General features: G+C 41.4%; 3 protein-coding genes across 3 annotated transcripts; 1 reads left to right on the top strand and 2 right to left on the bottom strand.

The window, feature by feature from the left end:
* The first annotated feature begins 497 nt into the window (after positions 1-497).
* On the top strand, positions 498-6,185 carry LOC149300474 (putative RNA-binding protein 23). The gene is made up of 12 exons (XM_089485129.1): positions 498-569; positions 2,538-2,599; positions 2,701-2,745; positions 2,842-2,991; positions 3,330-3,389; positions 3,862-3,979; positions 4,076-4,228; positions 4,781-4,918; positions 5,229-5,294; positions 5,377-5,581; positions 5,927-6,016; positions 6,097-6,185. The coding sequence occupies exons 1-12, from the start codon at positions 498-500 to the stop codon at positions 6,183-6,185; spliced, it is 1,248 nt and encodes a 415-aa protein (XP_089341255.1).
* Positions 6,186-12,446: 6,261 nt separating this feature from the next.
* On the bottom strand, positions 12,447-13,620 carry LOC149300475 (GTP-binding protein REM 2-like). The gene is made up of 4 exons (XM_089485089.1): positions 13,380-13,620; positions 13,216-13,289; positions 12,913-13,120; positions 12,447-12,724 (listed from the first exon to the last, which is right to left on the bottom strand). Exons 1-4 carry the CDS (start codon positions 13,606-13,608, stop codon positions 12,447-12,449), a joined length of 789 nt encoding a protein of 262 aa, XP_089341215.1. The 5' UTR covers positions 13,609-13,620.
* Positions 13,621-21,388: 7,768 nt separating this feature from the next.
* LOC149300476 (low-density lipoprotein receptor-related protein 10-like) lies at positions 21,389-25,844 on the bottom strand. The gene is made up of 5 exons (XM_089484990.1): positions 25,817-25,844; positions 24,735-25,154; positions 24,002-24,542; positions 23,792-23,921; positions 21,389-21,949 (listed from the first exon to the last, which is right to left on the bottom strand). Exons 1-5 carry the CDS (start codon positions 25,842-25,844, stop codon positions 21,389-21,391), a joined length of 1,680 nt encoding a protein of 559 aa, XP_089341116.1.
* Between the last annotated feature and the right edge of the window lie 1,236 nt (positions 25,845-27,080).

Here is a 27,080-nt window from a genome sequence, read left to right on the forward strand (position 1 = left end):
CATTAGAGTTCATGAATGATCGTGCTTGCAATTACATTGAATGAAATGTTCTGTGTAATCTCCTCATGATGAAAACCATAATGCAGTATAACATGGATATAAGGATGCATGCATGTGCAATGTGAGTTTGAATTACAGATGTATTAAGTGGTGTTGAGACTGTATCCACCCCATACTGTGTTTTATGACCCGGTCATCCCTTTAGTAACAGCCCTCAGTGGGTGAAATACAGGCCTTTAGTGTTATAAAATGATTAATTTGGTGGTTTTTGATATACATATAAAAGCTGTCAATTTTTTGCCCTCCAGTACATCCAGTAACACTTCATTAAAGTGACCCCCCCCCCCCCCCAACAAAGAATCCATATCTCCATACTCTGCGAGTACTTTGCTACAGATTTACCATGCATGTTTGTTTATACTGCTAGTGGGACAGGATCACATTTGCTTTTACTTACTTTCTCCCCAGGCTACAGTGTGTGTGAGCACAAATCAAACATGGCTTCGGATGACTTTGATATTGTGATAGAAGCAATGCTGGAAGCTCCTTATAAGAACAAGGAGAAGGAGGTATGTAATAAAGAACGGGTATATACTCAGAATAAATTGGGGCTTCTATCACTTACGTTACGTATGGTGTTACACTTGGCTTAAACCTTTTGTACAAAATACCCCCAATTTAAATAGTGGCTCTTAATTCCTCATTAGTGGGTTAATGTTGGACCTGATTTGTTATGCCCCCAAAGTCTGCTGTGCATATTAAGACATATTTGAGCTTGAATGGTGTGAAATGGGTAGTTGAAGGGTTTACATCCCTTGTGTATGCATATGACAGCGTGGTTGGGGGTGGTTTTGCCTTCTAAAGTGTCAAATCTGCACGGTTATTTAATTATTCATTGCTTGTTATAAAAATAAATATGTTGTGGGTGGGTTTTGGTGTTCTCACACAATTAACTTCCCTAAAGAGACCCATATCACATGCTCAATAACACACAATGATCCCTTTCTCTTCATAGAACCTAGTGCTCTTCTCTACCCCGCTCTTCTGAGGAAGGGCCTTGAAAACTGGTTGGAGACAAGACTACCAGAGGACCAAACCAAAGATCTTTCTGTAGGGTGTATGAAAACATTTTGATTGTATTTCCCTAATGCCCTAGTCACTCATTTATAATTTGAGTGCTGGGAAAGTTTTTAACAAACTGAAGGAACTGCTTGTCCCTGTGGGCATTCAGTTAAGAGTTTATAGATTAGCTTCTCTGATCAGACGCTTGTCAGATGTGGGAGTAAATGTGGCCATTGACAGCATGGATTTTACTATCCATCTATTAACCTTGTGCTACAGGCTTGGGATAATGCTTATAAATTCTATAATTCAGCAGTTTTATACATAGGAAATTCAGGTGACATACTGGATAGTTATTAATTATGGGTTCGATCCACAGGTTGTAGAGCTTTTCCCTGCATTTTTTTTTTTATTCTCGACTCTTGAGGGGTGCCAGGGCTCTATACACTGGATACAGACCTAAGGAAGTTTAGCTTTACTCATTAACACGGTGGGATATAAGAATACCTTCTCTATTATTATTATTATTATTGTTTTTATATAGCTTCATCAAATTCCGTAGCACTATACAATGGGATGGGTGGCTTTTTCCGTTCATGTCAAGGTATTCAGAATTCTTGGTTAGCAGCTCTCTCTGAAGACCAATAACGAGAGTTGTAGCCAAATATTAGGTCTTCCTTTCCTTTCACCGCTGTATCTTTGATGTCTTGTTTCAAAAGCTTTTGAGTGTGATGAGAATAAACAGATCTGCCATTGTTTGCCATAAAACACAGGCAGCTTTCCCCACTACACTGAACCGCTTGAAATATGGTGGTTTTATAAGCTGGCTCGTTGTTTATGATTTTATAATAGTGTCTCTTAACAATGTTTCCTTAAAATCTTAATGGTCTATTATGCATTAAATTTAGCAGCTAGGAATGTGCTTTAGAGCTGTCAGGAGTAAATGTTGTGCTCGATGTTACTCCTGCAAAGGGAACAATCCACTTCTCGAGGCCGGTTGTATGTGCGAGTGTCTGTACCTCACGCTTCTGTGCAGTCTGCGTGTAACTACTGAAATTGTATAGCAATGTGACCTCTGTATGTTTGCTCCAGGCCGAGGATTTTGTGAAACAAGACCCAGTGGGGGAAATAGCAAACCCTTAATTATTTTAAATATCCACCTCTTCCACACAGGTAAGGTAATATTGGGAGGTACACTTTGCAGACATGTCTTGTGTTTATCTTCCATATAGGGTCAACAGTTTGCCAGTTAGGACTGTAAGGTATGCAAATGTTTATTCCTGAGAGTTGTGCACTTAAATGTCGTCTGATTACTGAATATCTGCAATTTCCCACCTGCGCATTCAACTAATTAATTTTCTTCCTCTTTCCCTCTTCCCTCCATTTTCTTTTCCTTAATAACCCTTTCCTCACCTCTTGCTGGATCTTCCTGGTGTTGCTTGGCTTGTTAATTTCTATGTCTGGCTGAGCAGGAGGAAAGCCAAGGCAAGGAGACAAAAATAGATGTAGACAACAGCAGCAGCAGAGGCCACAGCAGGTGAGGCCATGTGCTTTTCTGCTTCTGGGTGTGTATGTATACTCTGTATGTATCCCGTCATGACATCTATCTTTTTTTTTTTTTTTTTCCCCTCCACCCAGTAGTAAGAAGAGAAGCCACAGCCGAAGCCGTGATCAGCGTAGAAGGTATGTGAGTTGGCTATGGATTGAGCTTTGGCTATAATCTTCCAGTGAATTAGTTATTGTATTAAAATAAATTTCCCTTTCCCTAACTGAAATCAGCCGAAGTCGCAGTAGGGATCGTCACAGGCATCGAAGCAGTAGGGAGAGGCCCCGAAGTCGTGAACGACGACACAGGAGCCGGGGGAGACGCTACAGCTCCCGAAGCCATGACCGGCGCAGAGAAGAGCGATCCAGGCATCGTAGCCCTGGGTATGTGTGTATGTCTCCCTTCAGGTTCATTGTGCAATGTACCTTCTGAAAAAGGGGCAGCTTTATGTAAACTTTATTTTAAATAAATTCAGTGCTGGATGTTTGGAATATTATAATTTATAACCAAGTTATGTTTACTACTGTAAAGTAATAGTACAGGTTTCTTAGGTAGACTCCACTGATCAGTAACTGTTACAAAAACGCTCTGAGTAATTATGTTTCTGTTCTAAATTAAGGTAACTATTGAGTTGCTTATATGGTCTGTGTATATATCGATATTTATAGACACTTGTTTTGTTTAGGAACATCCATTTATAACATGTTTATTTTTCCATTAGACATCACTTTACGCGCAGCAGGAGCCGCAGTCCCCGACACCGGGAGAAAAGCCCTCTTAGGTATTCCCACTTATCTCCTCTCTGCAGCAGTTTTGTGGAACCACTACAAAGTGTTGCTTTCACACACTGTTGTGGTTGTCGGTTGGCTACTGCATGTATGCGAGGCTTGGATGGGGTGTGAATTACGAAGTTGTCTATTCCTAAAAATAGACAAAAGCTTTGCTCTTAAATAGTTAAAAGGATGGTTGTACCTTCTGACCTGCTATCTGGAGTGCTTGGCTGGGATACAAGTTATGTTCCACAGTCAAAGGGCTTAAGTATTGATGTTGCTCATTAAATGAAACGTTGGAATGTGTGGTCATGTATAATAATGTTTAACAACTGAATTACAGGAAGACTGTAGAGGTGTTTTCTAAATCCTAAAAGTGGCTGTTGTACACTTTTCTTTTCCCATTCATGTAAGTTGTGATATTTTATGCCTCTAAATTGTACATATGTTGTAGTATTTATCCTGTTTTAATTCTTCATTCAGGGAACCTGAAAACACATTGACCCCAGAGGAGCGTGATGCTCGGACTGTATTCTGTATGCAGCTAGCTGCACGCATCCGTCCGCGAGATCTTGAAGACTTCTTTTCTGCGGTTGGCAAGGTAAGGTGCCTTTTTTTTTTTGTTTTTTTTTTTAGCATTTGTGTAAATGAGGTTTCTGCTCAGTTTACATGACTTTATATTTTTATTGAAATCTAGGTGCGTGATGTGAGGATCATTTCAGACCGAAACTCCCGTCGATCTAAGGGCATTGCATACGTTGAGTTCTGTGACATACAGTCTGTGCCACTAGCCATCGGACTCACTGGTCAGAGGTTACTTGGCGTGCCTATCATTGTGCAGGCCTCGCAGGTAATGGGGCTGTGAAACACCTTGATTAATCAGAATAGCAACACAGAAATTAATGTATTTCGATGATGCAATAGAGTAGCTCATAGTTAACTATACATGGCACTGCACTTGTGGAATAAAGGAAACATTGCAGAAGATACCTTATTGTGGCATGTGCCAAATTTCATTGCTGTCCCCCCTTGGGGATCTATATACAACCATCTAATTATTTCCATTTCGGCAATTATATTTATTTTAGACTTGGGTGCTGGTGGAAAATTATTCTTTGGGGGGGGGGTGACTAGATGACAGAAATCCCATTAATCCATCTGATTGCCATGGAAACAAGAAATAAACACATAGAAATTGAATTAAACTGACGAGATTATTTCTATTAGTGTAGGTAAAATGGTGGCTGCGGCAATGAATTATTTTGAAGATTATATAAAATATAATCTGTATGGGATTTGTAACATTGAATGAGCTGGGCTTTTTGTTGTCCACAAGTTATATAGTGTTACTTGAGGAAGTAGTAGTTCTATACTGATGATACTGATAATGTTTGCCCTCCAGGCAGAGAAGAACCGTTTGGCAGCCATGGCAAATAACCTACAAAAGGGGAATTCTGGGCCTATGAGATTGTATGTTGGCTCGCTACACTTTAACATCACAGAAGACATGTTACGAGGCATCTTTGAGCCATTTGGAAAGGTGAGCGTGTATATAGATATACGTGTGCAAACATATATTGGCGTGCAACTCCTTGTCTGTTTTTATACATGTGCTTATATAGATCATTTCTGAAGTACCTGAAATTCTGCACATGCTCATTCTGTCCAGGTCTTTCTATCTCGGCAGATATATTGTATTCCTAAGAACGCGGTGGCTTTCTCTGTGCGGCTAATCTTATGGCAATTTTGTACATCTAATGATCTCATTTTATTATGCTGCTGTGCTTCATCGTATGACTTCAGCATTATTCTATAGTACTGATGTTTTTTTGTTTTTTTTTCGTTTACAGATTGAGAATATTCAGCTCCTGAAGGAGCCAGATACTGGAAGATCTAAAGGTTTTGGCTTCATAACGGTAAGATCATGAAAGATCATGGCAGGTCTCTGACAGAGGTAGGAGCCTTCGTAATTATATCATTTATATTTTTTGTGCTTAGTTTGCAGATGCAGAATGTGCACGCCGTGCGCTGGAACAACTGAATGGGTTTGAGCTTGCAGGGCGGCCTATGAAGGTTGGCCGTGTGACTGATCGTGTTGATGGCGGTAATGATATATCCGTTTTGGACAGTGATGAACTTGAACGCAGTGGTGTGGATCTTGGCGCTACAGGTCGTTTGCAGCTCATGGCTAAGCTGGCCGAAGGTGAGTGCCTCCGTAGACTGGCTTCCTGATGTGTTTTTAGGATAATAGTTTATCCATGCATTATATTTGGAGATCAAGCTGTATGGTAATTTTTTTTCCATCTGATAAAACTCTGCAAGCACACACACTCTTTCTTTTCTTTTACACATAAAGTGGGTAGAAAAAAACCTGCCTATGATTCGTTTAAGTGTGTTAAATATCAGTGATTCAGTATTTCTTGGTTTTGTAAGCTGTATTTAGCGAATTATTCTTTATACCTTTTTAGATACAGAGGAAGGTTGCCTTGGGTAGTGCTACGGGCAGTCTTTACATGTATCGAAATTTCTGCCAATTTCTTTTTCTCAGGAACCGGCCTGCAGATGCCTTTTGCTGCTCAGGCAGCTCTACAGCTACATGGAGCCATTCCCTTGACTGCCCTAAGTCCAGCACTTTCTGGTAAGAGGACTATTGTGTATATGTCGTATTCTACAGATCTTTCAGGAACTTTGTTTTGATGTATTTTTTTCCCCCCATAGCCCTGAGTCCAGCTCTCAACCTAGCAACACAGTCCATCTCCTCTCAGTGCTTCGAACTTTCGCACCTCTTCAACCCCCAGACCATGTGAGTAATTGTGAACCGTATACCGTGTATTTTCAGGCGGTGTCATTAAAATTAAGGTGTGTTTTATAGATGTATATATCTTCCCATAATTCCAGATCTAGTCTGATTTATTTTTTGGCATTGTTTGCTTATAGGTAATCAAAGAAGCTGCATTCCAGATTCTACTGCAGGACAGCAGTACAAGCCCAGAATTTCTCCTGATGGATGCTGGTTCCCTGCCAAACCAGCCATGCCCTATTCACTGAACAACTCAAGGATAGACTTGTGAGATCGATGTAACCACTGAACTGAGCAGCCTTTTTGTAAATACGTTTTCTTACTACCCCAGGTTCCTGCGGCCGATAACGCCTGTATTCATCAGTCACCCTCACCTAGAGGTTTTCATTATACTCTGACCCTTTCTTACCTATGTACAGTCTGTCCCAACTTTGCACTGTGATTCTGGTGCTCTGTTCTTCTGGAAGATCTATGATCTGTAGAACTTGTAAATACTACTTGATTTAGATGGATGTTGATACATGTGATGGTAACCTACACGAGCACTGCATACATTTTGGAAGGTATGCGTAAGGAAAGATCGTCATTCCAAAAATCCTGGATTTGTAAGACAACCACATGGTTGTGTTAATGTTTAAATCGCCAACATATTTAATCGGTATCTTCCTCCACGTGTGACTCTAAGGTAGACGCAACACTCTTCTGACCTGGTACCCAAATAGAAGCGAAGGAAACATATTGGTGCTTCTGGTAAGGAGGCATATGGTTATATTTTTCCAAGTCACAGAGGAGGCAGTTGGTCTTAATCAGCCAAACCACAGCTACTGTAAATGCGTCATTTGTGGTCTTCTCATGCTAAAGAGGGTAGTTCCTTTCAAGCAGAAATATTTCTTTGAAGGCTGCATTTTAATGTTGGCTTGTGACTGATTTTTGTGGACAGGGGATGAGGTGAAGATAAACACCTCTGCTTAGGAAAGGTAAGTGAACTCCTTTGCAGCCCTGACTGTTGCTTTTAGTGTTAGATTCTTCACCTTTTTATTTTTAATATCTTTTTGTAGTATTTAAATCTACATTGTCATGCAGATCTTTAGTACAGAAATTATGTGAGGGCTTAATGTTTTTGGCAGCATAATGGGTCTTGTGCTTATCAAAGCCGCAAGTTAAAGAGCCACGGAACTTAAACGGAATTTATCCATTCGTTTTCACAATTCGGGAATCAACAATTCAATTTGAAATGCATCACTGCTAAATGTAGCTTACATGAGACATACTGGTGTCATTTTAACTTTTTTGTGGCTCGATAACACATCTGTAACTGTTAAATCATTATTTGTAGCTCTTGGATCATCTGTACCACATGGGATGACTGAACAATGTTTGGGTAACTGGGCTTATGATTTCTAAGAAATTTTGTATTTTTGTTTTAACATTTTGGTTTTTTCTGGTATAGAAGGAAGTGAAATAAAAATATGGTTTAACATGGAGTGTTCTGTTTAATCAGTACTGTGCTGAGATAGCAATGGTGACAAACCATGAATTAATGTGTCTGCTTCACTTAATCTTACACTTCTGGTCAGATGGGTGACTGAAGATCATTTTATTTACCTTGATAACGATGTGTATGCATGAATAAGTTATTTAACCCCTTTATGACTGGAAACTGCTTGAACAAACGGGGTGGTGGCAATCACCTTGATGCAGCAGGGTCTGTGTGCTTTAATGTATGCTGCAGCCCCCCCCAATGCCAGCTGCCACAGGATTGGAAAGATCTGAGGGTTTCCCATAGGATGACACAAGTGGCTCCCCTGGGGTCATAGATCCAAAATGAGTCTATATACATTGTTATAAACCAGGGGTCAGTGTAACAAAAGTAAAATATATAATACTATATGTCATACAAAATAATTGCTTTTAAAATTAAAAAAAAAAAAAAAATTGCTCCTAGTAAATAACCCTGGGTTGTCTTTCCAATACTGTATAGTTTCATGGGGTGGTTTAAAAGATAAAGAAACACTAAGTGTAAGCCACCTTTGTGGCTATTGCGTTTTAGAAGCAAGCCCTCATGCTAAAAATAAAATTAAGAAAAAATGCTCAACTTGTAAGTGCCTCACAAAAAGATATTGTAGGCATACAAGGCGGCTTTAAAATCAAAGCAAGTTAATGAATGTAGTTACAGGTAAAACTGAAATTGCTTATTCTTTGCCTTTAAAACAAAGAAAAGGTGTAGGTACGCTTATTAAGGACAGTTACAGTCGAACAGAGACATAGTAACAAGGTAAATCGCTCAGGGCCTCGAAGCTTAAAAATGAGAAACCGACAAGATCAGCTGCAGATTTCCCAGCCTGCACTGGGCCCTGGAACATGCTTTATAATTGTTACTTCTCCTATTAAATTCCTCTCCACGGAATCTCATTAAATGTTTCATAAACGCCAGCATATTGAAGAGCAGACACAAGATGAGGGTTGGATGTTACAATTTTCCTAAAGAAAAGTCCATGTGATCCATTGTCTACTTCTTGAGTATCTGATTTTGTGGGTTACGTCTCTGCTTGTTTGCGATGTTCTGGTTTAGAGGCATGTAGAGCAATTCTGTCAACGGCTGCATGGTTTAGTGTGAAAGCGGGTATACCGAAGCGTTCCAGGTAAGGGAGTGAGGATGATTGTGTGTGTGTATGGCACTCTCAAAAGATGGTTGGCATCCTTGTACCCTGTTACGTCCTGATGAAGGTCAGCAATGACTGAAACGTCGAATTGACTTTGAATAAAGAGAAGTTGTTAACTTAAAGACCTGGAGTGCTCACCATCTTTTGAGAGTGCTTTGTATGGAAACTGCTGGTTACTAGCACCAGGCTTGGAAGATTTGGAATGGTGTGCAATACACATACATATATACATATACTCACAATGTGAGTGGGGAGGGGCAAGGGTCTGTGGGCTACCTAGCTGTACCTGCTCCTTGGGCTCACGCAAGAGTGATGGCATCATATTTAATAACCAGTTAGTGTCTATAATAAGCCATCGGTTTAGCAGACTATTACTCAACAATGGTAGGTGAATTTACCATCTCTTTGGAACTGGGTGTAAATATGCTTTTCAGCTAGAAGGAGAGGCTGTCAGCTTCAAGGCTTTTAGCATAATCAAATGCAGTAACTACCGTACCTATGCTATATGCTTGTTCCCTGTCAGAGTAATTGTTCTGTGGTTTCCTTTAACAGTAACAGCTTATCTGTTTATTTCTGCTCCCGAAGTCACCCCCCCCCCCGCTTCTTGTTTAGGTATTGGGTATGATGTCTGTAAATCTGTGCGGTGTCATGTAGCGGAATCAAACTAGTGCTTTTAGGACTGTGCATGAGCAAAATGTGAACTAGGTACAAAGGTCACGATATGTTTTTGTTTATACAGAAGGAATCTTAGCGAACCAAGTCATTCAATATAAAACCGTACAATATGACTGCCTGCAGACTGTGTAATGGTGGTGTTTGAGAGTGTAAGCTTGTGTGGGTGTGTTAACATAAGTGTGTGTGTATATTGGGGTCCACAAGGTACGTTTTCCGACAGACTAGGGGTAGTTTTAAGATGAAGCTAAACACCCTCTCCCCTTAGCCATCTTAAGACAAGTTCACAGACAACAACCCAAGCTGTGCAGATGTGCTGTCATTGCTGGGTGCATCGCATATTGGCGCCACTACCTGGCAGGCAGCAGAGAAGGTTGGGAAGGCAGGAGTTCTGTGAGTGTGCTGTGCATGGAAGTTGTAATATGGAGGTAAAGCGGTGTAGAATATTTTATTTTGTGGTGCTCCACAGATCAAAAGTAGATTGAAAAGGCCCAAGACATCCATGTCTTCTCTTCTGCATAACTCATGAGGAAACACACACGCTCTCGGCGATTTGCCCCCAGTTTTGCAGCAGGGGGGCTGCCACCTGCTGGCCTGGTCAGCCTAGGCCAGGTTACATCACTGCTTGCAATACCGGAATAAAAAAAGTAATTTTTGCAATTCCATTACCTATTTATATTTAATAAATAAAACCCAGCACTAGGCACCACTACTTGCAATGTGGATAATATTTAATTAAGCTATTTAAGGTTTGTACCTTTATTTCCCATTTTTTATTATTCAGAGGTCCTTTACAGTTATTATATGCTAAATATTTGTTATATTTCAAAATCTACAGAATATATTTATGTACGTGTAAAGGTTATATTTATCTTCTATCAGTTTGAGTTCATACTGTAGGGGTCCCAGACATGGGGCGTATTCAGAGTTACCTGTAGTTGTGCGCACTCCAAAACAGACCAGTGCCAGAGGTGGCTGGGGTCAAGACTTAAACACCCGCTGACCTTACCGGAAGAGCCACCTGGCAGCATCTACTTGCCAGATGTCCCATTTTGTCCATGATCCCCACTACCTGCAACAGTGGGACCTACAAAAACTGGAACTTTAAGGAAGTATGCGCGCGGTTGAATGGTTATTGCTTGTTGACTGTGTGTCCACAGAGTTGAATTGCTTACTAGGGCTGTTTGGTTTGTTAGCCTGGATTTTGGACATCTTACTGAATCGAGCCTTTCATAGAGGGAAGAGTTAGGGTCTTCAATGTTTTACTAAACCATATGTAAATAAAATAAAAAAATTGGTAAAACAAGGCCAACGGGACAAACGATGGAGCTTTTGAAATAACAATACATATAAGCAGTGTTTGAAAGGTTCATTAAAAAATGTATAACAAAAAGTAAATGAATAACATATATGTAATACGTGGTAATATTCCAGCTGCCTGGTGTCTGCCTTAGAAGCAAAATGGTTGCTCCCAGCATTGTCAATGTGCTGAATGTATTCATACAAATACGAGAAATGCTTGAGACATTACATATTTAGGGTATAATTGCCTTTGAGCAGACATGTAATTAATGCACTGTATAATTAAAGAGCGAAGTACACGTGACCCTCTGTTCAATTAGATTTCATTTTCCACCTCTGGCCTGGAAATGGCAAATTCCTTTCTTCCTAGCGGATCTGTACAGCAGTTATGATTATTATAGCCGTTCACATGAAGAGTGATCGTCTGTAGGTACATCACGTTCATAAACATTCGGTGTGCAAGGCCTTGAAATGTTTGCTTCCAGAAACATTTATCTGTGCTCCTCTTGCTCCCATCACAATAGTCTTTACTGTGGTATGGGGTACCTTGAATGAGTCACCATGGTAACGTCTCCCCCTGATACAGGGGGAGCAGTGCAAGAGAGTTGGCTTGTGGTCTCCATGACAACATAGGCTGTTCAGATGAATTTTTCCTTTTAAGGTCGAGAGACAGAGAACGAGATGGAGGGGGGGAGAAGGTGTATAGAGAATAGAGGTACTTAAAACACAGCAAAGTCACACAAGCTCTATAGCCACACTTGCTGCAATCTCCCACCTCATGTGTACTCTATTTAAAAAAAAAACACAACCCACCTCCTCCCCACTTCCAGCAAACCACAGGCCTTTACAATGTCCCTTTTCTAACAACATTTGTTAATTATTTCTCTGTATGATTATTCCATTTTATTCCAAGAAAATGTCATATAGAAACACAATTTGAGCTTCACAAAAAAAAACAGTCTACAGGTGCAGGGTGCACATAGCAAATCGTTTCCTCATCAGCCTAAATCCAACACAGCCTTGTTGTTTATTTTGGTGACTATTCACAGCTCACGGTATGCGCATGGTGCCATGGTTGGCAAGATTGGCTGCCCAAAATGTATACACTCATGCCTGTCTTATTCTCTATATTAAATCCTATTCAATCTCTTTTAACTTTAGAGCACTTGTGTATATGCAGTGTCAAGCATAAGACATAAACAAAGCATTACTTATTTGCAGTAATGAGGAATGGGTTAATGGTTGTTTTAAAAGGCAACTGGTTGGTACCTGTGGTGTTAAAATGAACCCAGGCCCAGACCTGGAATTCCTGGGATTAATGCGTGATCTTTGGATCACATGTCCTGTGACAGAGCTACCCCTATTTTGTGACCAGATGCCACCCAGGGGACTCTATTAAGTAGTCAGAAAGTATTCCCCCCCCCCCCCCCCATAATTATGTTTAGTTAGATCAGATGTTTTGTCTGTACCTATAAAGGGCCCTTATTAAGAACGTGGTTCAATGATTTGAACCATAGCCCACTCAGTTAATAGCCCCCAGGTTAACATGGTCAGTCTAGGCTTTAGTTCACGCTGGCTTTTCTAAGGACATATGGCCAGTCTAACTTCTTCAATGTATGTTATTAGGATGGTCACAGAACAGAAAGATCATGGCAGGACTTTGACCGTTGCTTGAAGAAGCCACGGTGCTTCCCCATCAGCCCATGAAGAAGTCGTCGGGCCCTCTTGGTCAGACTTTCCCTGCGTCCTGGTGGAAGGAGGGTAGCTGGTTGGGGCACGTGTTCCCCTTCCTCTCTGCGCAGCCGGATTTGCCTCACCACTCCTTCAAGCAACTCCTGTGTATTGTGATGGAGGGCTGCTGAAGTTTCTGTATATTTGCAGTTGAGCATGTTAGCTAGGGAACGTCCCTCTGAAAGACATAATGATATTTAATGTATTTTTATAGCGCTAAACTAAATAGGACACATACCAAACAGCAGTGCTGAAATCAACAAGCAGTTAATTAAGATGTACATGAAAGTGTAAATATCTCTATTTTATAGGAGGGCCAGTGACCATGTAGGAACTGTGATGATATCTTAATAAAGGTGTCAGTACCTTCCACGTTGACTTCCCTGGAACGAGCCAGGTCTCCCTTATTGCCAACAAGGATAACTGGGATGCGATGATTTGGACGAGCTGTACGCAACTGGAGTAGAAGGCCAGGGAGTCGCTGGAAACTACTTCGATCTGTCACTGAGAAGATGAGAAGGAATGCATCGCCCATCTGTAGACAGCTATCCTGCATCCAGCTCTGTGAAACAGACTGAGAGACATAGGTAAGTATCACTAAACAATGAGGCTAGCGAGTGGAGATTGAAAAGGAAAGAGGAAGAATGAGGTACTATTGTCTTTGCTCACCTGGTCCCAGATGTCATATACAATTAGAGTTGTCTTCTCTCCATCAACAAACATATTCCGCTCATATGTGTCTTCTGTGTGTAACAAAATGACCAAATCACTAACTTCCATCATACCCATGTACGTCTTACACGCACCCAATATTAACCTTATATATATATTACCTGAGTGGTCTGTCTCATGGGGGTATGAATCCTCCACTCCACCAAATATTCCAGCCAGAGTTGTCTTTCCCACTCCACTCTCACCGAGAAGCATCACCTTGTAGACCCCAGGCTCGGAGATACTGTCTGTGGACCTTACAGAGTCTGATGATCCAGAATGGACACTTGGCCAGTCCAGTTCGTCCACAGCTTGTGCACGCCGAAGTTGGTGTTTGTACGGTATTGGCATACTGCCGCGCCGACGTGGCTCTAAAGGTAGAGGAAGGCTTCCCCAGTGCTTCCGCATCCCGGCCAACTTTTCTCTCTTATTTAGTGTCATGGTACGGTGTCGATCTTAAAGTTGGTATATCGAGAAAAAAAAAAGATATAAAAATCAGACATTAAATCTGAATATTCCTCGTCCAAACTACATTTAATGAACCACCAACTCAAACTGTTACATAATCCATGGCACTAATACGGTTAAACATCTGGCAATGGTAATGCGTTTATTTCATATACACTTCAGCCATCGATCAAAAAGTGTGTGGCATGTAGAATATTTTAAGCACCTGCTTATGAGCTGGAAGAATAAATCCCAAGTGCGCAATAAACATACATCTGCATTGTCAAAGTTCTGACACATTCAATGCGGTACATTTCAGCTTTTGCTACATTTCCTCAAGGAAAAAACGGGGCGAATCGAAGATTTATTTAAGACTGGCTGCACACAAAGCTACATGACAAGCTTCTACCATTGTTCTTCTGCACGTGTCCTGTTTTATAGGGGAGCATATAGGCAGTTTATGGATGTAGGTGAACCAATACTCCTATTTCTGGTTCCCCGTCCTTTTACTTACTCGTCACCCTTACTTAATGTTGTATAATCACCCCACTTCCACTTATCTTATTGCCTCCAAAGCTTCGCATAATCACACCTCCCACCCATCTTCCTAATCCAGGATGATCTCTGATCAGTAACCAGGGCAAAATCAGATTACTCTTACCCGCCCGTCATACCCTAATGGGGCATATTTCTGGATGTCATACCAACAGCATTTAAAGGGTTAAAGTTGGTAACCTGGTTACCTATTTTTGTGTCTTGTATATACCTGACTACACATTAAAGCCCCTGCCTGCCAAAGGGTTAACTAAATGCTACATACTGCACTATGATTGACTTGGAATCTGCAGCATGAATCCCGCACAAGTGGAGATGTGACAGTGGGTGCTTTGTATGTAACATGCGTGTGACGTTAATGGTGCAGAGCAATGACTAGCCCGTTCTGGATCACTTTGTAAAGCAATCATTTCCCCTTAAGCAGAGACCACCAGAGCTGTCATTAACCCCTGATATGCCAAGGACACCTGTAGATTCCACAAACCAGCTGCACTCATAGAAACCTATAGCACTGCCCATGCTTCTGTCAGAAAAGAAAAGAGCTTCTAATAACCTGTTCCATCCCGTAGACCAGCAGAACAACCCCCCTCCCTCCCTAATAAATCCTCGAACCAGTTATTTAATAATACATTCATTATGAACCAGTATAATGAGGGAATAACCTCATACCTGGCAAGCAGCACAACAGCTCATGGGTTACAAATTTGTGTACCAGAGCCAACAGTGGCGATCTTAACATATTGCAACAATGCATTGCATTAGCTACATATTCAGCTCAATAAACACAATGTGTGATTAATAAACATAGGATACATTTTAACAGCAGTCAGCTGTGATAATCAAAGCATTTATCTGGCAATGAAATGGTCAATTATTTGTATTAGATCACGATGGGCACCGAGTTGATGATTGCATATAAAGAGTACAACAAGTGCAATGTCTTCTGCTTTCAAAACTCACCCAGACCAGAGCTCCAGGGGTTGAGTGGCGGAGCATCCAGTGATCCCCCCAGCTGCCACTTCTCTGCACCCCCCATACAATCCACTTTGTATGCCTTTGTCAAACACTATATTGCCAAACGTCCCCACTGTCTTCTGCCTGTGCCCACGTCTCTCTGGCTAGCTTGGGTGCCCCCGTCACAGCGCCTGCATCTGCTGGTGACCCCTGTGCTCTGCTTGTGTTCCCTGTGTCTGACAAATGTCGAGTCCCATCTAATCTGTCCCTCCCCGTCCTTTTAAATCTCCCCCACTAGACACACACTGTGGGCTGAGGAGATCCTCCCTCATGATGATGCCATATATGCAAATTAGCAAATGATGGCATTGGGATTCCCTTTCTATAGATGACGTGACATTCTAGTTCCATCCCTCGCATCAGTTGTATCATAATCTAAGCATCAACCTTTTCCCATTCACCTTGCTGATTCCTGGAGTGCGTGTGCAGGATCCTTCACTCTTTTAGACCTTGTGCTGTAGGGCAGAAGCAAAAATCTTGGCATTAATGCACAGTTGGGTATATCAGGTCTTGCATGTGCTTGCATTAGGCCACACGCTACACTTTTGGAGTGTGCAGCTGCCTCATGGATAAGCGCAAGGAAAGGTAAGCTGTAAGCGCTGTCAGCGACGATGACAGATGGTCCGTCTAGGTCAGGTTGTCTTGATACGTGTAGTATTTATGTGCCCTAATGCAATTCAGCTAGAGTTGCCACGAGGAGAGACAAGAGACAGAGAAGAAAGAGAGGAAGAGACAAGCAACAAAAGGCAAGGAGTGAGAAAAGAATGAGAGAGAAAAGAGACAAAGGAAAATAGTGGATCAACAGAGATCAGCGATAAAGTAAAAAAAAAAAAAGCTGAGAAAAAAAGACAGAATAGAGGAGATAAGTAAACAAAAGAGAAAATGGGAAAAGCGAATAAAGAAGAAGATTGAGATGGATCTCAATTTCAGGCAAGCAATTACAGACTTGTCAGTCTCACATCCATGATTGGGAAATTATTTTATGAAGGAGAAATCATGACAGACTGACTTATTTCTATGACGAGGTGAACACCAATTTGAACGAGTCTTTCACAGTGGATTTATTTGGATGTTGTGAAAGCATTTGATGCAGTTGCTCATAAAAGGTTACTGTACAAATTAAAAGAAAATAGGTTTAGGCAATATTGTTTGCCCCTTGATTAGAAACTGGCTTAAAGATAGGGTTCCGAGTGTTGCCAATGGGAAAATGCTGGTTTTTGTAGATGACACAAAATTATGTAAGGTAATACAGTCTGAACTAGACGTTACTACCCTGCAAGGATATTTAATATAAATTGAAGCACTGGGCACTGGCATAACTACAGGTTACCCCAGCGACCCCTTCTTCCTGTCTTCTCGTACCGGTGGTTCAAAATTGCTTAAAAAGGGCACTTCTGATCTGGACCACACCAAGAGACAGAAGTGTATAGGGGGATGTGTACTTGTGTGTGTGAGCATGGATGTGTACGTGTGTGTCTTTAGCATGTAGGTGTGTGTATGTGTATGTGTGTTTGAGCATGGATGTGTATGGTGTGTGTCAGCGTGGATGTGTACTTTTGTGTGTGTCAGCATGGATGTGTACGCCCCTGGCACTAGGCATCCATGTGGCAGATGAGACTTAATGTTGACAAAAGAAATGTTATATATTTTGGCTTATGTTGGGTTCTACAAGAGCCATAACACATTGGCATGTACAAAAAGAAGCATTGATTCATGAATGGAAAATATAATTTTGCCTCTGTATAAGTCAATGTTAAGACCCCACCTTGAAAATGCAATGCAAGTCTGGGCACCTGTTCTTAAAAAAGGACATTATGGAGCTTGAAGAAGTCAAGAGGCAGCTACAAAAGTAATCATAGGAATAGAACATTTTAGTTATGAAGAAAGACTAGAGAAGCTGATTGTGTTTACAAATTGGAATGGATATGATACTATTATATACTGGGACAATACCAGCCACTCTCTGATGAGAGGGATTCTTTACAGTAAGAAGAATAACAATGTGGAACTTGCTACCCACATAGTCTGTGCTTATAAATTTAATCGCTGCCTTTAAATATGGGTTGGATGATTTTTTTCATAAGGACATGATTAGTTGTAACTTGTTTGATCTAGTGAGAAATCAGGTTGTCATTTTGGAGTCAATAAGGAATTATTACATTTTTTGAGGCATAATTGGAAATCACTTCAATATTTTTGCCCCTTCTAGATCAGAAGCAATATCGCATTCGATGGATTTGTTGGATGTGTATTTTTTCAGGCTAAATTACTGTGATGAAGAGTAGAGAAAACAGGAGAAAAGAGAGAAAAGTAAGAAAGGAGAGGCACAAAAAAAGAAAAAAGAAAAATAAGTGTGAGGGAGGAAATCACCTATTTTTAGTAGGGCTTTTGTTTAAAATCATATTCATATATGTAGGACATTATTTTTTACGAATAAAATTTTAAAATGTGGGAAAACATTTTTTAAAAATAAATTTTTCTACACTAGTATGTGTTTATATGTATATAAATTATACACAGCTACTGCAAATGGGAAAAATGCCAAAAATATCTTTGTTACCGTGCTCTGATTTGGACACCACTCTATATTCCTATAAAATTTTATGTTTTATACGTTTATTTTAGGTTTTTTTTTAACCCCTACCTAAACCTATCTCATAAATACCACAGTAAAAACTATTCAATATAAAAGTGTTGATTTTTTTTAATTTTTACAAGCATTGTTCCGTATAAGTGTGCATATACACAGAAATGCTGTAGACTGACCTCTTTGTGTTATAGAGGGTTATAAAGTACTAGGAAATTCTCTATTACATCATATACATCAAAGATCGTGTAGTCTTTACTAATCTACACACTACTGAGTATTCAAGAATGTGAGAAAGCATACCTTTCCGTCTTTCCGTCCGTATTATCGCCACGATAAAGAAGCTTAGATGACATTAGCATTGTTTGGAGACTTGTTTTCGAATGGCTCTATTTAATTTTATATTAATTATTTATTGAGTTGCAATCTTCTTAACGTACGATGGGTTCATCAGAACATAACCCCATCATAAATCAAGAAGTACCTGTTTATAAACTGATTATATTTTACTAATTTGTATTAAACAACCAATAAACTGTCAAATAAATGCAACTGTTCATTGTGGAATCCGGCACTTGGACTCTGAGATATATATATATATATATAATATATATATATATATATATATATATATATATTTGCACTCCCTACTCTATTTTTTGTTGCCCCTCATTTCCCCATCTAGTACTTCGATATTCCCTTTTCACACTATTTTAACTGCTCCCTTTTCCGGTGAGCTTTCTGTACTTAAATATCAAGTACTGTTTAAATATTATCACCCTTAGTAATCCCAAACCATTTACTGTACTTATCAGCAAAGCAGCAAGAAAATCCCTTGCTGATGTGAGATACACAGTGGGCAGTATAACATTATTAATGCTGCATTACCTCCCTCTCCCTGATATGCAGTAAAGATAATGTATTCACAGCGAATACATCAGCGAGGACACATTGCATGCACATTAATGCCTTTCACAAGCATTTCAGTGTTAGTCACTGGAGAGAGAATGCTTGCTAATTTAGCTAAGGAGCAAAGAGTCTCATGGCTGAACATGCCCAGGGACAGATTAACAATGGAACAAATGAAACATTTGTCACAGGGCCTCTAGTGGCAAGGGCCCCCTGCTTACTTCTGAGTTGTTTGAGTATCTGTTATGTTGGTGATATGTTGAGACACAGTCCCAGCAAAATTTTGTCCCACCATCATACCTGGAAACTTGTGGGCTCCGGCTACCCGAAGCCTTCCCTTGTGGAACGCGGCCAGATCTACCCGCTAGCGTCAGGAACCCGGAGGATTCAGGTGTCGACCTGGGGAACCAGAGAAGTGGTGCTTCTCCCGGAGTTTCCAGCGAAACTTGGAGAGTTCCCAGGTATGCCTGGCATATGTGTTTCTCGTCTCTCTTCACTGAGCCGCAGAGGCTCAGTACAGTTCTTGGGAGGGCCACTGCCTCTGACAATATTGATGGACACTCTCCAACAAGCTTTACTGAGCATTTGCAGCTCACACGTCCGACTGTGTGTTTTGGCTTCATTTAGAATGCGTATAAGAAAATCTTGAAATGTTGGAACCCTATAAATTATCCAACCCTGGAGCTGCCCTTGGTTGATGCCAGATGAGCCTCCTGCCGGCAACCAATTACCACGTTTATGCTCTATAGCCAGAAGGCTGTAGGAGAATCTCTGCTATTTTTGTTGACCTCAGATTGCTGATGTATCAGTCATTCCACTAATGATTGCCACGTTTATGCCGTGGGGTGTAACGGTGTGATACAGAAACCAAACCTCTGGTTAATGGACTACCACCGTAAAATGCTGTTTACTATGTTTTAATACACAACATATATTTTCTTAAAAATAAACGGCACTGAAAAGAAAAAAAAAAAAAAAGCTGTGTGGAGGAGGGGATGCGGTCCTTTTATTTTAAAAGGGGACCAATAGAGTCCCTTTAACTCCTGACGGCGGAACATGGCCTGGGGAGACCATGGTCTCCCCGCTCCATGAGTTAAAGGTCCGTACGAGCAACTCTATTGGTTGATACCCTCGGTGTAAGCTCAGCTAGGCACAGCTGGTTTCTGCTGATGCTGGTTACTCCATTTGGGATTCATAGTAAATGGGGTCACAGCCCTAAAAACATTAAGCTTAGTTACTTATAAGCCAGCTAAAACCTTCCTACCCCACAGAACTGTACTTGGTCCATATAAATAATGTAAGCTGCTTCCAGCTAGCAGTATTTTCATTAAAATATTAAGTCTATTTTATCCTGATAATATGAGTACACAGTGACTGTACACATATAATATAATATTTCAGATGTCACGTCCCGCTACCTGGTAACTTTCTGATCAGCGACATACAGGCTTCAGGAAATGCGTCAGCAATTTGCAGCTTCAAGTATATTTTCTGGATGCTTACATTAGGAGTAACTGCTAAAAGCTTTTTGCTCTAATCCATGCTACTGCACTACATTATGTCATTAGTACGGTATTCTAACTTGTGTCTTCTCAGTTTCCAGATTCGCCTTATTAAAAATCATTATTCGTTTTTTTTTTCTTCAATTCTTAAGTAGTTATCGCATATGTCTCAACCAGTATTTTTTTGTTTCAAAATGCCAATGAGTACTATGAGCAGGTCTACATATGTTATTTTAATACATTTCTAAGTGACCCCAAGTGGTAGTGTATACAGACCAGATCATCACAAGAATATGTGAATGAGAACCAGATAATGAACCATCGGATCTCTCATTATTTTCAGTATTTCCAATCTCTTGGATCATGTCCCTCCCAGTGTACCATCTCATAAAAAGTATACAACTTGTTATTTTTTTTTTTATTTACATAATCACAGAAAATAAATAATTTACCTGGCAAGCCCACAATTCACACCATCAAACAAAAACACACTTAACCCATTCACTGCCAGAACCAGCTGCCAACAGTGCATCATTAAAAACAAGGAATGTCTGGAAGCCTGCATGGCAGAGAGAGGGTTAGTGTGGTACAGTTATTACAAAGATACAATAATTGTGTTAAAATACTTCATTGTTGCCAGCAAGCTGCACCCATTTGGGTATGGGCTACTTTTTGAAGCTAAAAGCTTGAAACATCCAAAAAAAAAAATAATTCATAGAAAAATAGAGAAACCCTGTCCACTTTCTAGAAGTCACTGCTGGTTTGGCTTTTTATGTGAAATTGATTTAAAAGAAGGTACAGGTAGAGGACCGGATAAAAATATTTTCTACCAATTACCTTCAAGCGTCTCCCATGGGGTGTGAGAGCCCAGACATTGATTTTCTGCACTGAAACACTAACCCAAATCAGGGATCACCAAGTCTACCTCATTTGTATGCAGCATATCACAGTCTTGCGTCTCCTTCTGTGATGTGCCCATCAGGCACCAATCTGATTTCTACACAAAATTCAAAATATGGTAAGGGAGCAGAAACATACGGGAATGCTGGTGCAGACACAGTTTAGGAGCCCTTCACCTTGTGCAAAGTTGTAGTAACCAAGCTATGTCAAAGCTGTGCTAACATACAATTAGCCCCACGTCCCCTGTTGCCCCATCCCACCCCTCTGCCAGGGGCAATAGTAACATCTCATCCTCTTCCTCGCTTGTTTCTAAATCATGTTCTACCTCCTGCCTCTCTTCTACTCTCATTCCTCCAACAGCATTCTCTCCTCCCAGCGGGTGTAAAATTCTTTCCCTAACTACTTGCATGACACCCATCATCAGACCTCTCCTATCCTCTGATGGCAGAACCTGCTGTGAGGAAACGGAGGGCTCAGGCTGGGGCGATGAGGACTGCGGAGGATCCAGTGGAGTTTTGATTGGGAGCAGTGGAGCAGAGGATGGTTCATTGGTTTCTGTTGCTTCATCTGGTGGTGAAGTCTGAGACTGGGAAGAATCTTCCTGTGGTCCTTGTGGACGTGGAGGAAGGAGACCCCAGCGCCTCAAGCGGCGAAGTAAACGTCTGACTGGGCGTGGTGGCCGGCGTCGTGATGCCGTCTCAGTCACACCTCCAGGAGGGCTTTGGGGAGCCTGCTGAAGAAACTGCAAAAGGCTACGTAGATTCCCCATGAAAGAGCTCTGTGAGGGGGGAAAAGCAAAAAAAAGTTATATATAATATAATTAAATATATATATAAATAAATAACAACAGGATCTACAAAAAAGCCATGGTTATTTAATAAGGTCATGTCATTTAACATTAAACCACACATCTACAGGTAATTAAATTGGCATATGTGTGTGTGTATAATATATATATATATCTGAAAAATCGCCCTCGTCTTATAATCGGGGTCGTCTTATAATCAGACCTCAGTCTGACTATGAGACGACTAAGATCCAGATCCCCGCAGCTGCAGGGGACCTGGATCCTCCCCCCCGCCCCACTTACCGGTACTTCAGAGTCCCCGGTATGCAGCTGTCATGTAGCTGGGGCAGCGTGTAGACTCACGCTGCAGCCGGAAGGAGGCGTGGCTAGCAGCGGGGGCTGTCTGCGTGCATCGCGCAGACATTCCCCGGCTGTCAAAGATCAGAGTTCCCCGCACCGGTGTGGCACGCAGACAACCCCCGCTCCTAGCCACGCCTCCTTCCGGCTGCAGCGCGAGTCTACACGCTGCCCCAGCTACATGACAGGAGACTCAGAAGTACTGGTAAGTGGGAGTGGGAGTGGGGGGGGGCATAAGGCATTTCTGGAGGCAGGGTGCTCTGTGAAATGCCTTTTAACCCCCTTAACGCCACTCTGCCTCCAGAAATGCCTTTTTAACCCTCTATACGCCACTCTGCCTCCTGAAATGCCTTAAACCTCCCTATATGCCACTCTTCCCCATAATATGCCTTTTAACCCTCTAAGTGCCAGAGTGGCATATAGGGTTAAAAGGCATATCATGGGGCACAGTGGCATTTAGAGGGTTAAAAGGCATATCATGGGGCACAGTGGCATATAGGGGGTATAAGGCATTTCTGGGGCAGATGTGCATAACTGGGGGGCAGGTTGGAAAATAGAAGGAAATAAAACCAAAATATTTTTCTCAATCATAGCTTTTATTAAAAAAAATAGTTTAAATGAATTAACATTTACTGGTAAAACTTTTTTTCCTATAGGGTCGTCTTATATTCAGGCTTTTTCTTTTTTTCCCAACTTAATATTAAGATTTGGGGGGTCGTCTTATAATCAGGGTTGTCTTTTAATCGAGCAAATACGGTGTGTGTGTGTGTGTATATATATATATATATATATATATATATATATATATATATATATATATATATATACACACACACAGCATTGTAAAAGGAGCATTCATGGAATGGACCTACCACCAGGAACATTCCATTGGTTGCCATGGTGATTAGACCAGATTTCAAACTGTGCTCACTTTAACTCCAGTATATAGTGCATGCATAGTGACTTCTGTATGTAGCATCAAATAAAGCTCAAAAGCCCTATACTTTCCCTGAGTTCTTCTATTGGTGAGAAATGGAATGGAGTGAAAATGAAAAGCTGGGTGATGGACTAATTAACAACAGTCCAAGGTTCCATATGAGATAACCAGGGTATGAATATGACTTTATGGTAGTTTGTACTAACTGTGAGTAATGTTGTCAATTAAGATAAAATCATAGGTGTTCATTAGTTAAGCCAATTATCTGAGGCGCCAATTCCCTGACTTCACGCCACATCATGAAGGGCCAACTGAAGTAAAGGTCTCTCGAAAGAAGGACTTGTTTGGCCCAGTAAAATCAGACTTTTTTCAACTCACTTCCAAGTTAGAGAAGGAAAATCTCCCTAGGAAGAGTTATTGAATAAACCTTAAATACATTCTTAAGTTTCCAGAAAACAGTTTTAAGAGGCGCTGACTTTTACTGCAACCGTGCAGAATTTCCAACAAGCAAACATAGAACAATAGTACAAAATACTTACGTCACTGGGACTTTCGGTGGGAAAGTCATCAACAGGTGGGATAGCACCCTGGGCTATTAACTGGCCATAAGATGGTGGTGCCTGCTGCTGGATCAGCTCTGCATCCATTCGCGACAGAGGTGCAAATATGCTGCAGAAAGAGCATTGTGTGTGTTAGCCTGGCTGCGTAAATAGCGCTTAAAGCCCTTGCTGTTTGAAACCTTTACTAACCTATATTCTCGAGCCCTTGTTGTATAAAGCCGACAGGTACATCCAAGCGCTACAACCAGAAGTGTAGCACAGATCAAACTTCCAATAACAGCTGCTGCTATGACCTTACGAGGTAGCGTATAACCACAGTTCCTCTCGTCGCTTCCATCGCGACAGTCTGCTTGCCCATCGCAAACCCATGCTTCATATATACAGCGCTCAAGGTCACAGTGAAAGCCTCCTGGCTGACACCCACGGCAGCCCCTCTCATCTGTGCCATCTTGACATGACGTTTGGTAATTGCATCTTTCAGTAAGAGGGTAACAGGATTGACTCATGGCACATGGGAAGTGCCCATATGCACAGCCTGTGCAGTTTGTCTCATCTCGGCCATTGGCACAATCCCAGACTCCATCACAACGCTGTGCATCTGTGAAGCAGCCACCACCTTCTTCAATTGTGTCATCCCACAAAATCCCTGGGCTGGAGCCACAAGGCTGGTCCCATGGCAAACAATAGCCCCGCACACGGTAAGTGGCATTGAAGCCCCTGGGACGAAATAGTTGGTATCGTCCGCTACGAAAAGTAGATCCATAAGAGCGAGATCGAACTGAAGCAGAGCTAATCCTGTCAGACAGATATGGGTCAGAGCCACGGTCTATGGGTCCATAAGACAATGGATAATCAGATCCAGGAATCCTTAACTCAGAGCGGTGTGTAACAGCGGGGTCAAATCTAGAGATTCCAAAGTTATCAGAGGTGTAGTGATATACAACAATAACTCGTCCACCAACAGACTCCACAGTTACAGCTTTCCCATTGCTTTGCCAATCCAGAGCACGGAGAAGACGGGGGGAACCTCCCAGGTCATCCTCATAAACAACAAGATCATCTGTTCCGGAAAGCTGGAGTGAAGAAAACCGAAGCGAAAGACCACGTCCATCTCCTGAGTCAATAAGCCAACGGCAATAACCGGTAAGCAGAGTTAGTGGAGGTCCAGGAAAACCAGGTGAAGAAAACACACCGTAGAAGTCTTTCAAGTTGAGGTTACATAACGGATGACATCCACGCTCGTCAGACTGATCCCTACAGTCAAAGGTACCATCACAGCGGGAGGAAAGAGGGAGGCAGCCAGAATCACAGTGAAAAAATCCCGCAATGCAGGGAGAGGTATCTGGAAAAGACGAAAGTATAGACCACAAAGAACGAGAATGAAAAGTTGCACTTGATTACAGATGACCAAACAATCTTGTTATCCTAACCGCATTATAAACGTGCAATAGATCCAAGTTTACCCGGAAATAAATTGTAAACACAGGTTACTAATGGCAACATAAGTCTGTAAAAAATCATATCCTTTAGTCGCCAACCTATCTGCCCCACAAGTTGCTCTCATACTCACCATAGACAGAATATCCCTCTGTAAACAGCAGCTGACCTGAGCGGGAGAGAATTGGGATACGTTAAAACCGGGTTAAGCATTCAGGTTTCTATTTAACCTTTCCCAGTCTGGAGGAAGTAGGTTACACAAATTGTCAACCTGATTTAGCGGTATATACGTATAACTTTATGGTGCCTGAACTGACTGGAACACAACATCAGGGATACTGAGGAGACACTGCTAGGGCCCGTTCTCAGCACAAACACGACTGAGACACATTACGTGTAAACTTTAACACACAGGCAGGCCTGAGAGAGCTGCCTCCGTCCGGTGACAGGGCACACAGATCCAACCCAACGCACACAAACAGGGCCAGGACAGGGTGGCTGCCGGCAGTTATCACACACCCGACGCTCTCAGGGTGTAAACCGGGGATTGCTGTGAGGGTTTCTTACCAAACAGAAGAGCCAGGAGCAGAGCCATGTTGCTTTTGGCTGTCCTCACGGTATCATGCCTCGTACACTCTCTGACGTATTCCTTCTAACTTTCTCCCGGTTTGTTTCCACACCGGAGCCGTGACCCCTCTATCTCAGCCTGTTCTCAGTCTCTTCCTGCCTGTTATTATTTTCCAGCACTTCCTCCTTGTAAGCACAAGTGTCTTCCGCCTCCCTCTCTCTCTCCCGCCCCCTGCTGCTCCCCGCCCCTCCCTGCACTCTCTATTCATTTTAATTCCTCTCAATTCCTCTCATTCTCACCAAACCGGTTTATTTTTTCTTTTTTTTTTTCTTTTTATAATCCTTGCCACTGTTCTTGGTTTCAGCAACTACCTGTTAGCTCACATATCCTGTTCTCTGCACCCACACACCCCATTAATAATACAGTGTGGGAGGGAGTATCTCTGGGGAATTTGACAAATGATGCAGATTACATCCAAAATGTCACCTTTTTTTTTAGCATGAATTTTATCGAATAAGAGGTTTATTTTAATATCTAGTCAGTAGTAAGACATTTCTGAGGCAATAAGGACTGCACCAAGCTCTCCTCGGCTTAAACAAAAGTTCTTGTTGCCGCTTGTTCTCTTAGGAATTCAATAATATATGATGGGTCCTCGCAAATAATTGGTCCTAATATGTGAGTCGATACATATTATATACGCTTACTACGGGGAAACATTTTCTATAAAAAAAAAAAATTTACAGGACACAAAAAATCAGTGATCGTCAAACCATTAATAAAGATGTCGTTCCGCTCAGACAAAACATAAAGTAAATATAAAGTGTTAGTCGAATAAACCTTAGGAGATATATATCTATTCTGAAAGTTTCATTACAGAAGAACAACTAAAACCTTTAAGACAATTAAGTGTCCCCAGAAATAATAATGAACATGATTAATTATTTATTTCCGGGAAGATCTGGGGCCTTCAACAGTATCAGGAATGAGGTTTCTATCTAATACCCGATAATACTTTACAAAGTTAAATTCAGCAGAGTAGGCGCTTTTGAAAATGAAGTTACCCCAGCCAAATGTTGTGCAAATGTGGATAGACAACAACAGTGATAAGGAATCTTCAAAGACCTTTATCTCTGCACCGGCCACTAACCCACCCACAGAGACTTGTTATCTGCCCTGAGGAGCGCGCTTGGTGATCACTGCACTAAAGAGCCACTTGTTGATGGCTTAAATGTGAGTGTGAAATGCAAACAAGAGAAACCGGAA

This window comes from Sceloporus occidentalis, unplaced genomic scaffold, assembly GCF_023333645.1.
Source record: "Sceloporus occidentalis isolate IW3139 unplaced genomic scaffold, rSceOcc1.0.p SCAF_24, whole genome shotgun sequence".
Classification (NCBI taxonomy): Eukaryota; Metazoa; Chordata; class Lepidosauria; order Squamata; family Phrynosomatidae; genus Sceloporus; species Sceloporus occidentalis.

What these genes read in the sequence shown, in the direction of transcription:
- LOC149300475 (XM_089485089.1), bottom strand. Translation starts at nt 13,608, where the DNA reads ATGCCAATACCGTACAAACACCAACTTCGGCGTGCACAAGCTGTGGAC. An exon ending in CCATGAGACAGACCACTCAG is followed by an intron (nt 13,290 to 13,379) that starts GTAATATATATA and finishes TGTTACACACAG; the next exon opens with AAGACACATATGAGCGGAAT. An exon ending in TATATGACATCTGGGACCAG is followed by an intron (nt 13,121 to 13,215) that starts GTGAGCAAAGAC and finishes TATGTCTCTCAG; the next exon opens with TCTGTTTCACAGAGCTGGAT.
- LOC149300476 (XM_089484990.1), bottom strand. Translation starts at nt 25,844, where the DNA reads ATGGCTCTGCTCCTGGCTCTTCTGTTTG. An exon ending in TGTATATCACTACACCTCTG is followed by an intron (nt 24,543 to 24,734) that starts ATAACTTTGGAA and finishes GACGATACCAAC; the next exon opens with TATTTCGTCCCAGGGGCTTC. An exon ending in CCACCGAAAGTCCCAGTGAC is followed by an intron (nt 21,950 to 23,791) that starts GTAAGTATTTTG and finishes CCCCCCTCACAG; the next exon opens with AGCTCTTTCATGGGGAATCT.
- LOC149300474 (XM_089485129.1), top strand. Translation starts at nt 498, where the DNA reads ATGGCTTCGGATGACTTTGATATTGTGATAGAAGCAATGCTGGAAGCT. An exon ending in ATAAGAACAAGGAGAAGGAG is followed by an intron (nt 570 to 2,537) that starts GTATGTAATAAA and finishes GCTGAGCAGGAG; the next exon opens with GAAAGCCAAGGCAAGGAGAC. An exon ending in TCATTGTGCAGGCCTCGCAG is followed by an intron (nt 4,229 to 4,780) that starts GTAATGGGGCTG and finishes TTTGCCCTCCAG; the next exon opens with GCAGAGAAGAACCGTTTGGC.